This window comes from Mus pahari, chromosome 3 (assembly GCF_900095145.1).
Source record: "Mus pahari chromosome 3, PAHARI_EIJ_v1.1, whole genome shotgun sequence".
NCBI classification, from domain to species: Eukaryota; Metazoa; Chordata; class Mammalia; order Rodentia; family Muridae; genus Mus; species Mus pahari.
Genome location: NC_034592.1, coordinates 71,531,799 through 71,547,188, shown reverse-complemented (window position 1 = coordinate 71,547,188; position 15,390 = coordinate 71,531,799). Strand labels below are relative to the sequence as shown.

Sequence of the window (15,390 nt, the reverse complement as noted above, 5' to 3'; positions counted from 1 at the left end):
AAAAATGGGGCACAGAGCTAAACAAAAAATTCTCAACTGAAGAATATCTAATGGCTGAAAAGCACCCCCCCCAAAAAAATGTTCAACATTCTTAATCATCAGGGAAATGCAAATCAATACAACCCTGCCACCTCATACCAGTCAGAGTGGCTAAGGTTAAAAATTCAGATGACAGCAGATGCTGGCAATGATGTGGTTAAAGAGGAACACTCCTCCATTGTTGGTGGGACTGCGAGCTTGTACAACCGCTCTGGAAACCAGTCTGGTGGTTCCTCAGAAAATTGGACATAGTACTACTGGAGGATCCAGCGATACCTCTCCTGGTCATATATCCAAAAGAAATTCCAACTGGTAATAAGAGCACATGCTCTACTATGTTCATAGCAGCCTTATTTACAATAGCAGAAGCTGGAAAGAATCCAGATTCCCTTAGCAGAGGACTGGATACAGAAAATGTAGTATATTTACACAATGGAGTACTACTCAGCTATTAAAAACAATGAATTTATGAAATTCTTAGGCAAATGGATGGATCTGGAGAGTATTAACCTGAGTGAGGTAACCCAATCACAAAATAATTCACATGATATGCACTCACTGATAAGTGGATATTAGCCCAGAAACTTACAATACCTAAGGTACAATTTGTAAAACACATGAAACTCAAGAAGAACAAAGACCAAAGTGTGGACACTTTGCCCTTTCTTATAATTGGGAAGAAAACACCCATGGAAGGAGTAACAGATACAAAGTTTGGAACTGAGATGAAAGGATGGACCATCCAGAGAGCCCCACCTGGGGGTCTATCCCATACTCAGCCACCAAACACAGACACTATTGCATAAGCCAACAAGATTTTGCTGAAAGGACCCTGATATAGCTGTCTCTTGTGAGGCTATGCCAGTGCCTGGCAAACACAGAAGTGGATGCTCACAGTCAGCTATCGGATGGAACACAGGGCCCCCAATGGAGGAGCTAGAGAAAGTACCCAAGGAACTGAAGGGGTCTGTCACCCTATATGTGGAACAACGTTATGAACTAACCATTACCCCCAGAGCTCGTGTCCCTAGTTGCGTATGTAGTAGATGATGGACTATTTGGCCATCATTGGGAAGAGAGGCCCCTTATTCTTGCAAACTTTATATGCCCCAGTACATTGGAACACCAGGGCCAAGAAGTAGGAGTGGGTGGGTAGAGGAGTAAGGAGGGCGGAGGGTATAGGGGACTTTTGGAATAGCCTTTGAAATGCAAATGAAGTAAATACCTAATAAAAAAGTGGAAAAAAAAAAAACAAAAAAGAAAACCTGCAAATAATATATTATCAGCCTCTAAGACATGTATACAAGTAACATTGTACATACTGAACAGGATATATGAAAGCATTTGGAGGAAGAAAATGAGAGAAATGGTATAATTTCAATCCCAAAAATAAAATTTTAAATGCAATCAATTAAAGATGAGGTTGGTTGTTTGAAAAGATAAACAAGTTTGATAAACCCTAAGTCAAAATAACCACATGAAAAGATCCAAGTAAAGAACACTAATGATAAAAAAGACATTAAATAAATATAATTAAATTCAGAAAACATTTCTGAACTGCTTAAAACAATCACTTTTCAATGTCAAAATACTCAGAACACATGAAAATTTTAAATTACTATAGCTACCGGGATTAGTTCTCTGTTTTCTTTCTACACTCAGGAGACTCATAAGTAGATGAATTTTAATGTAGAATTTCACTAACTTTTTGCTTCTGATGTCTTATTCATTTCAGCTTTACAATTAATTTTCCATGTGAATAAATCTACATTGAAAGGTAGATTTTTGTCCACTCAAAACATGTTGGTTTCATAACATTGAAGAATGTTGGTCTAAAGAATTAAAAATAGTATAGTAAATTACATAATATAATCTGAGAAGTAAGTTTAATGTAGACACCCTCCAAAAAATTTTAAACAGCAATAAAAATAATTAAAACTTGACAAAAGTTTAGTATTTCAATGTACTCTTTGCAGATTTTTCCTTTAATAAACATTTCCCGATCACTTCTGATTAGTTTATGTTAGAAGTCTATGTTTTTAAGATATTGAAAAGGCTACATATGCTTGCTATTTAGGCATATTTCCTCAAAATAACTTTTTCCATCCTTTACCCTAAGGTGATTTCTATCCTCTATGGTAACAAGTGCTTCTTGGATATAACACAAGAAACTATCTTGCTTTTGATTNCATTCTGTTATTCTGTGTCTTATTATTGTGGAAATGATACCAATAATATCAAAAGATTTCAATGACTAATGATTCTACTTCTTATTTTGTTGTTCTCATTATTCTTTGTTTCTCTCTCTCTCTCTCTCTCTCTCTCTCTCTCTCCTTCATTCACAGTCTCTTTCTTTCTATCTTGTGTATGTGAGTCTGTATATATGTGTACTTCTGCTCTTTTAATGTTGCTGGTCTAGAACTATTTATCCCCTGTGTTTTCTTGGGTGCATTTAACGTCTTTAGTTTGGAGTTTACCTTCTGAAGCCATTTGTAGGACTGATGTGTATATAGGTATTGCTGAAATTTGTACTTTACACAGAATAGCTCTCTTTAATTTCCTGTCTATAATGACTGAAAATTTTGCTGAGTATAACACTCTGAGCTGGCATCTGTGATCTCTTAAAGTCTGTAGCACATTGTTCCAGATGCTTTTGGATTATAGAGTCTCCATTGAGAATTCAGATGTAATTCTAATAAGTCTGCCTTTGTATGTTTATACATTACTTGGTCTTTTACTTTGAAACTAGTAATATTCTTTATTCTGTATGTTTAGTGTTTTGATTATTATGTGCTGAGAGGACTCTTTTCTGATCAAATCTACTTGATGTCTGTGTGACACTTGTTTTTTCTATAATTTTATTAAAAATAATTTCTGGGTCTTTGACCTGTGTTTCTTATCTTTCCTGTGTACCTATTATTCTTAGTTTCCCAGATTCCCTGGATATATTTTGCCTGATATATTTTTGGATGTAACAATTTTCCTTTGAACAAGGCATAAATTTCTCAAATTCCAAGATTCTCTCTTCCATCTTTTGTTGGTGAGACTTGATTCTGAGGCTATTGACTGATATTCTAAATTATTCGTTTTTATTTTTCCTTCAGTTTGAGATTTCTGCCTGCAAGACATATTAGTGAAATGGTGGCAAAATTGTGGCAAAAACTTGCACGAATAACCAATCAATATCTAATTTGACTTTGGTTCCACTGCACAAGTGCCTTGGACCAGCCTCAGTAGGCCCCCTCAATCCACAGGAGTAATCAGGGTCTCGGTAAGGTGGGCAAAGTGTTGGAGAGAAAAGACAAACAAATAGAGACATAAGGGAGTGTGGTGTATCTGAATGTAATTTGTCAAATCGAGCATCAAATTTTTAATACAGAAGAGAATAGGGAAGTTAGATGAAACATCGGCAAGGTACAATGAGGTTACCAGATGCTTAATGGCTCTTACACAAAACAGAGGAATGCAAACACAAAGACTGGCAGGAATTGGGCAATAAAACAACTGAGACAAAGTCAGCTCTATCTAAGGTCAACCATATTCTTAGAAGCCAGGTGTAAGGACTTTACACTCCTGGGACAAGGGCTTTCATGTCCAAGTCATGGTTCTAATTAGGGAGTTCCGCTCTAGCTCACCTTCTCAGGAATAATGCAATATTCTAGTTCCTCCTCAAATCACAGCCCAATCTACTTCCTAAACCATTGTAAATTACTGTATATGTGAGTGGCTCAGCTTTTATTTTAAGTGATTGTGTGGGGGGACTTTCTACTAATAAGCAATGAAGTCTGCCATATATAACTATAATAGCAATTCTAAAATTAGTTTGTTAAGCTTGCCATGAGATTTCTAATTCTATGTAGTAGATAGTAATACCTGATTTCTTTTACTATCTCTCTTACAATACTAGAGGCAATTCTGAATGTCACTGAATAGGCAACATTCTTACTGAATTCCAAGCCCAGGGTCTGCTCAAGGACTACCTAGGGCATTGATGAGGGCCAGGAACAAAGTTCAATTTTGCTTAGGTATTTGGCAAGTCATTGCTTGGAGGCACCTAATAAAACAATACTGAAAGAAAGCACACAGATCCATTCACAAGCACAAGTTTGAAGCATTCGTTATATGGGATGCCAGGGTTCCAGGAGACTATTTCCATGAACTTTTTGCCTCAGGACTGCATCCAGGTTTCTAGTCCTGTCATGCATGTCACTACTGGAGTGGATGTAACACACAAGGAACCCATACCTGATGCTGATTGAGTGACCAAAAACCTGAGAATAGATATCTAAACTTAGTGTGGGTGGAAACAAAATAATATTGTTCTCCTAAGATAATTTACCAATAAAATTATTCCTAAGAACATTCTATAGTCATTTATATATTTTTGTCTTATTCAGCCATCATCAGAGAACCAATAGATAAAAAGAAATATAGAGCCCCTCAGTCAGACATTGTGTGGAGAGTAAAAAACTATAGTCACTCATCACTAAACAGGATGCCTCGGACCTCAGGTAAGTCGGATGAAACAGAGGCACAACGTGTGAAGAGCAAGAGAGGATGAAAGATACCAAGAAAACAAGGTCCTATGTGCCAATATAAGTGAAAATTTTATGAACTCACAGAGACCGAGACATCATTCACATGGTCTGCATGGGTCTGCACCAGCTCATATGATGTGAGATATATAGTATATGATATATGATAGTTTTTGTTTATCTCTTAGAAGACTGATCTTTTCATATGAGAGAAAAAGTAGGTATGTCTAGATGGAAAAGGAGGTGGGGAGGAACAAGGAGTATAGGGAGGGAAAAACATAATCAGAATATTTTATGTGAGAAAAATTTCAATAAAATAAAAATAATAAAACAAATTTCACCAAAAATAGCAAAAGTTTAATCAATTCATGAACAAGATTACTTCTTAAATGATAACAAAATTTAAGTAATGAAATATAAGTACATTTAGCATTGATGATAATATGGAAATGAGATGGCACACCTCAATTCAGTAATAGAGAATGCTAGAATTGTGGGAAATTTTCCACTGAAAATCCCAAGATCCAGGGATTGTACCCTAATATTTAGAGCTAATAAAATCTCAATCAGAATAAACAAATCTATAGGAACATTTATGTTGGATTTCCACAAGAACCTAGGACTACAATCTTCATCAGTAGAAGACTTTATATAGACTAGAGCTTGAGACATGAAAGTAATCCATACATGTGTGATTTTCACAAGCAAGCTGAAGATTGATAGAAAACTAGAAGTATGTATTGAGTGTTTCAATGTATGTAAAACTCAGGTGCAGGAACAAAAAAAAAATTATGAATAACATCCCATTGCTTGGCCTTGAGAAATGATTGTTATAGGGTAAACGAAAGAAATTTTTTCCATTTGTGTTTTTCTTTCTGTTTTTTCTTTTTATTAGACAGTCTTATAAATCTCAGGATGACTGGAAACTCATTGTTTAGATTAGAAAGTCTTACAACTCATAATTATTTTACTATGTCCCTACTGTTTGGAGTGCAGTCATGTAGTAGTACTATGACCAATTCCACAAGGAAAAACTCCTAAAACCAGTGGGCATGTAGTGAAATAATTTAAAGCATGGCTGCAGGTAATAAGGGTTTTTGTTGTTGGTGGGCTTTTGTTGTTTTTGTTTTGGTTGGTTTATGTTTAACATGCCCTTTGTCTAAATTTAAAGATTGGTAAATAGATCAAATTAAAAAAACTATTTTTAGGTTACATGTTTGACTCTATCGATTTTTTTCTCAATTTTTCTACCTTTTTGAAATCATAAATAAAACATGCATGCAATGTTATCAGATTTAAGTTATTTTACCTAAGAGTAGATTTTATTTCTGATAAGTTCTACTGAATTTTATCTATAGAATAAGACAATATATCCACATACTTAGACTGAGTCTACTTGTACTACATTAAAATTTTTCTCTAGCTGTAACATTTCCTGAGGTATATAGTTGTACTTTAATCATAGTTTTCTTAGAAGAGAATGATAGAATACCTCTACATTGTAGATGTCTTCCAGACTTCACAAATCTTTTATACTATTTTGTTTCTCTTTTTGAATTTTTCCATACTTTTTCTCACAAGGGAACTTGAAGGATGTCCTAGGTAATTAGCACCAAATATCAAGATATTACTTTTAAGTTTCTCAGAAGATTTAATTGTAATGATGTGACTTAAATAGATTAAATTTCCTTGGGGAGCTTTACCAAGTGGGAAGAAAGCTATAAACTCTCCATTCACAAGGAAATCATATTAATAATAATAGAATGGAAAATCAGTTTCTTTATTAAAGGTAAGTGGATACATACTTTCTTGGACTTCTATTACTAGATATGGAGGATTTTCTATTACATCTAACCATAGATACCACAAGGCAAGTAAGAGATGAATTCTTCAAGTGGACTAAACAAGGTTGTTCTATTGGGAATTAGGGATACATGGAGCAGTCTTTTTTTAGAGTTAGAAGTCATAAAAAAGCCAAGTTAGATGTTACATCTAACTTATTGGTGGGAAATATGGTGATATTTAAAATTTTGAATGACAGAAGAATTTAGGAATAGGTAAATGCTTTACCAAAATCTTAGCTTTTTAAAATGAACATGAATTAGATTTGCAGATAAAATATGGGGTCCTCAGTCATGTTAGATTTCAAGATAAACATCTCTAAATTTTAACATATATGCTATGTAATCTCTAATTTATTGTTTTACAATAAATGCTTTCCATGCAATGTTTGAGGAACAAATGTTTTAAATGTTTCTTATGAATCTTTTTAGAAGCTCAATGGCTTTTATATAATGTTATTAATGTATTTTTAAGAATTTTTTATTGTCTGGTTAATTTTCTTAGAAGGTTTCTCATTAATGGATTATTTTATATTGAATAGTCATTACATAATTAGAAGCACAGAAATGTGTTAAGAGTTGTTGAATTTAAATAGATTTCTACAATGAAATCACTTATTAAACATTCTAGATCAATTGTAAAAACTTGAAACATTATTTTCCACAAAAGATAAATTATGAGAATTAGAAAATTAATTTATGATCAAGGAAAATAACTACTAAGAGGGATACTAACATGACAGTCAACAAACTATAGAAACTGTGGTATTAAAAGCATTAAATTTTGGAGATACATAATACTTCTAAGTCTCCTTCTTCACCTGGAACTTCTTATCTTCTAGCGTAACATACTAGAGCAATACTTTCCAAGATAGTTTTCAAAGATGACTGACTATTATATTTGTTTGTATGTAAAACAGGACCTGAAGCAATATCTGAAATAAAAAGAGAAATAGCAGAAATCCCTAATTTAGAAGAAGAAATAGGGCTGCCAAAAAATCTCAGCAGGTAAGGACACTGGATACCCAGGGTAACAACCTGAGTTTACCCCTAATGTATCTGGTAGAAAGAAACACACAAATCTGCAAATTGCCTGTGACCTACTTACCCACTCCATGGTATATAAGTAGCCTCCACACACAAATAAACAAATATAACTGTAAAACTCAGAAGAGTGCCCCAGTAGCTATGAACACCACCTTTTCCTCAGATCCCATCTTAAAAATCAGAAAAGTAAAATACTAAATGGAATACCAAACGCAGATTTTTAGATTGCTTCTAACTTCAATATACTAGTTACATATAGCCCCTGATTCACACTAAGAATTTTATCTTATAGCAAAATCCTAGTTTTTCCAGTTATTACTTTCCAATTCATTACAAAGCATCATAGAATATTTTGATAGTTATTATTCTTATTAAAATCATGAGCAGGGCGTGGTGGCACATGCCTTTAATCCCAGCACTTGGGAGGCAGTGGCAGGTGGATTTCTGAGTTAGAGAACAGCCTGGTCTACAAAGTGAGTTCCAGGACAGTCAGGGCTGTACAGAGAAACCCTGTCTCGAAAAAAAACAAAATAATAATAATAATAATAATAATAATAATAATAATAATAATAAAATCATGCTTATGAAGTCTCACATTCCTTCTGAGGTCAAACAGAATACAATAAGAGAGGAACTCAAATTTATTAGGGTTAAATAAAATTCACTATTACTATATCTTTTCTAATTATTTGCATTTATTACAAAAATAAATTTGTTATAATTGAAATTTTTAAAAAATTTAAATTATGCATCATCAACAAATCAAATAAAATTTTTTAAATAATTAATTAACTGCTTTATAGAATTTATTTCAACAGTGAGGAAACAAAGAATATTGAATTAAGCATTTGACCTCTTTGGATATTGATTTAAATCAGGTTTATCACATAAGTTTTATGCTAATTTTGGTTTTTTTCTCTATTAAAAATGAAATGGAGAGCAAGATAAGAAAGAAAAGTACAATAATCATTTTCACTTTAGTTTGCTGTGCTAAGGCTTGCCTAAAGAAGTTATTGTAACAAGACAAACCACACTTATTGGTCCTAGCTACATCATTAGTATACAATATTTAATTGAGTACATGATTGTGAGATTACATTTGACAATCTATGGCCTGGAGAAAATAAAAACTGCATCTAAATTTTCAAGAAGAATGGTAATCTATTTTATTATATCAGACCACAAACGCCACAAGACAAGTAAGAGGTGAATTCTTCAAGTGGGCCAAACAAGGTTGTTCTATTGAGAATTAGGGATCCATGGGGCAGTATTTTTTAGAGTTAGAAGTCATAAAATATCCAAATATGTTACATCTCATTTATTTGATATAATAGTCAGTGTGACTCTTACAAAAATCCATTTGTATATTCTTACATGACTTTATTTTCTGTGTACTTATATCAACTCTTTGCTGAGTTAAGTGTAATCATTTTCTATTCTTTTATGTGTTTCATATATAGTCTGTATTTTACAAAAGCAAATTTTATTTTCTTAAAATGTGTAAAAATTATTTGTGTTGTCTAGTTTTGAATAAAATATTTAATTGATCTTACTATGACTATTACAAAGTTTTAACGGTAATGAAAGAAAGCTAATAAATCCTTATTGTTTCTTCAAGAAGAGTTAATTTTGGATCATCCAATGGGGCAACCAAATGTAACAATGCCAACTGAGTTCATCCTGATGGGAGTCACACAGACTGCTGAGCTGAAACTCCCTCTGTTTGCAGTCTTCCTTGCTATCTACGCAATCACCATGGTGGGAAACCTCGGCATGATCATTTTGACCAAACTGGACTCTCGCCTACAAACCCCTATGTACTTTTTCATCAGACACCTTGCTTTCATTGATCTTGGAAATTCCACTGCCATCTGCCCCAAGATGCTGGTGAATTTTGTTGTGGACCAAAACACCATCACCTATTATGCTTGTGCCACACAGATGGCATGCTTCATTATGTTCATTGTCAGTGAACTTTCAATCTTGTCGTCCATGGCCTATGACCGCTATGTGGCCATCTGCAACCCTCTGCTCTATAGTGCGATAATGTCTCAGAGACGCTGTCAAGTGCTTGTTGGCATTCCATATCTCTACAGTACTTTCCAGGCTCTGCTATTCCCTATTAGGTATTTCACATTGACCTTCTGTGGTGCTAATGTCATAAGCCATTTCTATTGTGATGTTGTCCCCTTACTACCTTTGATCTGTTCGCATGTAGAAGAGACAGAATTATTGACTATATTGTTTTCAGCCTTCAATTTAATCTCTTCTCTTCTTGTCGTTCTTTTGTCTTACATGCTAATTTTGTTAACCATATTTCGAATGCATTCTGCAGAAGGTAGGAAAAAAGCTTTCTCCACTTGTGGTTCCCATCTGACAGTGGTGGTTGTGTTCTATGGTTCTCTACTCTTCATGTATGTTCAGCCTAAATCTGCTCACTCATTTGAATATGACAAAGCAGCCTCTGTGTTTTATACTTTAGTGATCCCCATGCTGAACCCCTTAATTTATAGTTTAAGGAATAAAGAGGTAAAAAATGCCTTTCATAGAGTGTTTAAGAATCGATGAAGACTGCATTATTCAGTATTAAGTAATAATATGTGACAATTGTAACTGCCATATGATGATATTTCCAAAATAGTTGCATTTAACTCTACAAAATTTTATTATGGTTTAAATTGAAATATTGTTTCACAATTTTACTCAATTCCCCCTTATATTAGAAATATCAATTTGATCTTGCATCCTTACTCTTATTTCCTGCTTGAGAATAAATGTTTAATTTAGTGATATTTAAGCAGACACTTTACTAAAAATGAATAAATGATACATTCTATATTAATAACCTGTGTTACCACTAATTATTTGTGGGAAGCACCTATCTTCATTATTTTTGTACTACTAATACATCAAGCAATGTGATAAAAAACAGTCTCTCATTCTCTTTTAGAAATCATTTTATACAGTTATAAACTAATAAATGTTTAAGACTTTGTGACAATATTTACTATTCATATCTTTTGTGACTTAGTTATCTTAATAGTAATACCCATGAATTTTGTATACAGCTGTTACTTTTTAAAACCTGTATATTTATTACTCTTAAATTACATTTTTGTGATCGATTTTGTGTGTTTGTTTAGGGATACATTTGTGTAGAACCCCAGTGGAAACCAGGGATTTTGAATGTCATAGTTCCTGGAATTAAAGCCAGTTATAATCTACTCAATATAGGTGCTGAAACAGCAAGCCTCTTCACACTAAGCCACCTCTGAAGCTTTGCACCTACGTATTTATATGTGACAGTGTATCTGGCTGTTCCTCTTTCATTTAACAACAGTGATTTATTGACTCTGAATTGTGAATGTATTACCATTTCTCAAGGCCACTGTACATAAACAAGCAAACAAAAAAGGAGGTGATATTGAAGAATTATTATATTTTGTGTTTTATATATAAGCTTATGTTTATTAAGGTTTTATATTTAAGTTTTTTCTCTTTCAAGTTTCAGTCCAATATTATTATAATGATTTTCTTATTTAGCTCTATGTATTTAAGAGTATTCAACAATTAATGGCTGACCTTTCAAGGTCACCTAATTTCAGCATTATTGATTAATTTTGATAGTTTTCTTCTGAATGTTGGAAATAGAAGAACATGTGGCTTCATAACTATCCTCATCTCCCAGTTACATTCAAGGAATCTGGCTTCTCAAAATGTTTAAAAATATAATTTTGTTTATTTACATTAATAATTGATTTATTTTTAATTTATTCTTTTAAAATTTTACATGGACATAACGAAATATAATAAAAATAGACCACTCCATTTCCACAAACTTTCTCAAAGGAGTCTAATTAACATGTCCTCCAAATCTCATGTTCTCCTTTTTGTTTTAGTTTTATTTAATAACCCCCATTCAACCTTCTTTAGAAACGCTGTTAGATTTTTTAATGTTTCATATCTTTACTACAATAATTATAACAGGTTCAGGTGATATTTTAATGTGGTTCTAATAAAATTATATTTGGTTTATGTGATGAATAAGTACTTTTTCATACCATTATCAGGGCTTTGTCTAGTTTTTCAAAATGTCTAGTGAAGATTTTAGTCCATATGTTCATTCAGGAAGCTTGTTTACCGAGATTTTGATTCGTGATATATTTATCGCAAATATATATTTTTCATTGTTATGTTGTGTTGTTTTCTTTTACAAGCCTGTTACTTTTAATGAGAGACAGAAAGTGAATGGATCTGGAAGAGAAGAGTACTGAGGAGTTATGGGATGAGTAAAAGGAGAGGAAATCATAATATCAATATTTTGCATTAGAAAATAATCTAATATCAATGAAAGAGGGAAAATAAAAGTATAGTAAAGATGTGTAATAGTATCAAATAGCAAAACTGAAAAGGATTATTTTCAAAGTAAACATATTATTAACAGGCTAAGTAGGTCTTTTTGTCTCTACTAATATGAAATATGATTGCTATATGTTAAAAGCCTGTCATTACTTGAACCTGTGAATATATTTGTAAATTAAAGGGTGAAATAAGTTTATAATAAACAGATATGACCCAGAATATAGAAAATTTTCTTTGGTAATTAAAAGAAAATTTTCATTCTTTCCCTTCCTCCCTGAGGCACTCTAAAGATTCCACATTCTGAAGGCCTCAAAGGAGATCTGCTACAGCCTGGACCACAAGTTTCCCAGAATACCTACAACAACCCAGGGACATAGGAAGCAGTCTCCAGGCAGACCAACCAGGTCCATTAACAGCAGAGATAACCAGATGGGAAGAAGCAAGAGCAAGACCATAAACAACAGAAGTTAATATATTTTAATACAATCAGAACAGTTCTGTCACCACAGCAAGCCCTAGATACTCCCAAAACACCTGAAAACCAGGATGATGACCTAAAATCCTGTTTCAGGAAGATAGTAGAGTCCTTTAAGAAAGACATAACTTACTGAAAGAAGTACAGGAGAACACAGATAAGTAGGTAGAGGCACTTCAAGAGGAAACAAAGAAGTCCCTTAAAGAAATACAGGAAAACAATCAAACAGATGAAGTAATTGAACAAAGCGGTCCAAGACAAAAATGGAAGTAGAAACAACAAAGAAAGCACAAATGGAGGTAACCCTAGAAATAGAAAACCTAGAAAAGAGGTCAACAGCACCCTTTACAATAGTCACAACTAATATAAAATATCTTGGTGTAACTTTTACCAATGTGTGAAATGTGTGAAAAATCTGTATGTCTCTCGAGAGAGAATTCAAAGAAGACCTCAGAAAATGGAGAGATCTCCCATGCACATGGATTGGTAGAATTAACATAGCAAAAGTGGCCATCCTACAAAAAGCAATCTACAGATTCAATGCACCACCATCCAAATTCCAACACAATTCTTCATATACATAGAAAGAGCAATTCTCAGAGAAGAGGAAGCAAACAGGCTGTGGGCAGCATCCCCATTCATTGCAGTGGCCTGCTGGGTTGGGGTCCAGTGTTTCTGGAGTCATGGAGGCATTGATCCCAGTCATCAATAAGCTGCAGGACATCTTCAACACAGTGGGTGCCAACATCATCCAGCTGCCACAGATTGTCATAGTGGGGACAGAGCAGTGGGAAGAGCTCAGTGCTGAAAAGCCTAGAGGGGAGGGACCTTCTTCCCAGAGGGACTGGTGTGGTCACTTGGAGACCTGTCATTCTGCAGCTGGTACACGTTTCACCAGAAGATAAAAGAAAAACAACAGGAGAAGAAAATGGAGTTGAAGCAGAAGAATGGGGTACATTTCTTCACACCAAGAACAAGCTTTACGCAGATTTTGATGAAATTCTACTAGAAACTGAAAATGAAACTGAAATAATTTCAGGAAATAATAAAGGAGTAAGCCCTGAGCCATTCCATCTCAAGGTTTTCTTGCCCAACCGTGTCAACCTGACCCTTGTGGATTTACCGGGAATGGCCAAAGTACCTGTAGGTGATCAGCCCAAGGACATTGAGCTTCAAATCAGAGAACTTATTCTTTGGTTCTTCGGTAATCCCAATTCCATTATCCTTGCTGTCACTGCTGCAAATACAGATATGGCAACATCAGAAACCCTCAATATTTCCAGAGAGGTAGATGGGCACAGAACAATAGCTGTAATCACTAAACTTGACCTCATGGATGTGGGTACTGATGCCATGGATGTATTGATGGGAAGGGTTATTCCAGTCAAGCTTGGAATAATTGGAGTAGTTAAAAGAAGCCAACTGGATATTAACAATAAGAAGAGTGTAACTAATTCAATCTGTGATGAGTATGCTTTTCTTCAAAAGAAGTACCCATCTCTAGCCAATAGAAATGGAACAAAGTATCTTGCTAGAACCCTGAATAGGTTACATATGCATCATATCAGACCTTGTTTACCAGAGCTGAAAACAAGACTGTGTCTTAGCTGCTCAGTATCAGTCTCTTCTACATAGCTATATTGAACCCATGGACGATGAAAAGTGCTACTTTACTCCAGCTTATTACCAAATTTGCCACAGAGTATTGTAACACTATTGAAGGAACTGCAAAGTACATTTGAAACTTCTGAGCTATGCGGTGGTGCTAGGATTTGTTATATTTTCCATGAGACTTTTGGGAGAACCTTAGAATCTGTTGATCCACTTGGTGAACTTAACACTATTGACATCTTGACTGCCATTAGAAATGCTACTGGCCCCCATCCTGCTTTATTTGTGCCTGAAGTTTCATTTGAGTTACTGGTCAAATGTTAGACTAAGCATCTAGAAGAGTGAAGCCTACGGTGTGTGGAACTGGTCCATGAGGAGATTCAGAGGATTATTCAGCATCGTAGCAATTACAGCACACAGGAGTTGTTACTGTTCCCTAAACTTCATAATGCTATAGTTAACATAGTGACTTGTCTTCCTCATAAAAGCTTGCCCTTAGTAAAAGGTCGCCCATGACAAATGAAATGGTACATAACTTAGTGGCAATTGAGCTAGCGTATATCAACACAAAACGCTCTGACTTGGCTGGTGCCTGTGGGCTAATGAACAATAATATAGAGGAACAAAGAAGAAACAGGCTAGCAAGAGAACTACCTTCAGCTGTAGCACGAGACAAGTTAATTCAGAACAACAGAAGAGAAACTAAAAATGTCACATCTGCAGGTGGTGGTATTGGAGATGGTGGTCAGGAACCAACAACAGGCAACTGGAGAGGAACGCTGAAAACTTCAAAAGCTGAAGAACTACTTGCTGAAGAAAAGTCAAAACCAATTCCAATTAAGCCAGCAAGTCCACCAAAAGGCCATGCTGTTAATTTGCTAGGTGTGCCAGGACCAGTTGCATGAAAACTGCCCGAGAACAGTGAGATTGTGAGGTTACTGAAAGACTTATGAAATCATATTTTCTAATTGTCAGAAAGAATATTTAAGACAGTGTCCCAAAGGCAGTAACGCATTTTTTGGGTTAATCATGTGAAAGATACTCTTCAGAGTGAATTAGTAGGGCAGCTGTATAAGTCATCCTTTTTAGATGACCTTCTGATTGAAGCCAAGGACATGGCACAGTGCAGAAAAGAAGCAGCCGATATGCTGAAGGCATTACAAGGAGCCAGTAAATTATTGCTGAAATCTGAGGGACTCCTCTTTGGTCAACAGAACTGTTTAATATTCACACTTTGCTGACTTGAACGTGCTAGCTACTGCCTACCTGAGTAGAAGTTTATGAACTTTTGTGTATTGCAGTGTATGAATTTGCTTGTGTGAGGACTGGCGATAAGCTAAAAAGTATATTATTTATTACAAAACAAATCACATGTTAAATTCACATTTTTCAAGTTTCCTATGACATATATCAAGTCTGTTCATTTCAGTCAAACTTACAAGAACAATTGGTATTCTAGTTGTACAACGCAGTTTGCCTG

At 34.6% G+C, this 15,390-nt stretch overlaps 1 protein-coding gene and 1 pseudogene across 1 annotated transcript; both read left to right on the top strand.

Annotated features, from left to right (window-relative positions):
• The first annotated feature begins 9,103 nt into the window (after positions 1-9,103).
• On the top strand, positions 9,104-10,030 carry LOC110318731 (olfactory receptor 8K5-like). The gene has a single exon (XM_021193971.1). The coding sequence runs from the start codon at positions 9,104-9,106 to the stop codon at positions 10,028-10,030; it is 927 nt and encodes a 308-aa protein (XP_021049630.1).
• Positions 10,031-12,982: 2,952 nt separating this feature from the next.
• On the top strand, positions 12,983-15,151 carry LOC110317928 (annotated as a pseudogene).
• The last annotated feature ends 239 nt before the right edge of the window (positions 15,152-15,390 follow it).

Excerpts from the sequence above, each read along its gene's own strand:
- LOC110318731 (XM_021193971.1), top strand. The coding sequence starts at position 9,104 with ATGGGGCAACCAAATGTAACAATGCCAACTGAGTTCATCCTGATGGGA.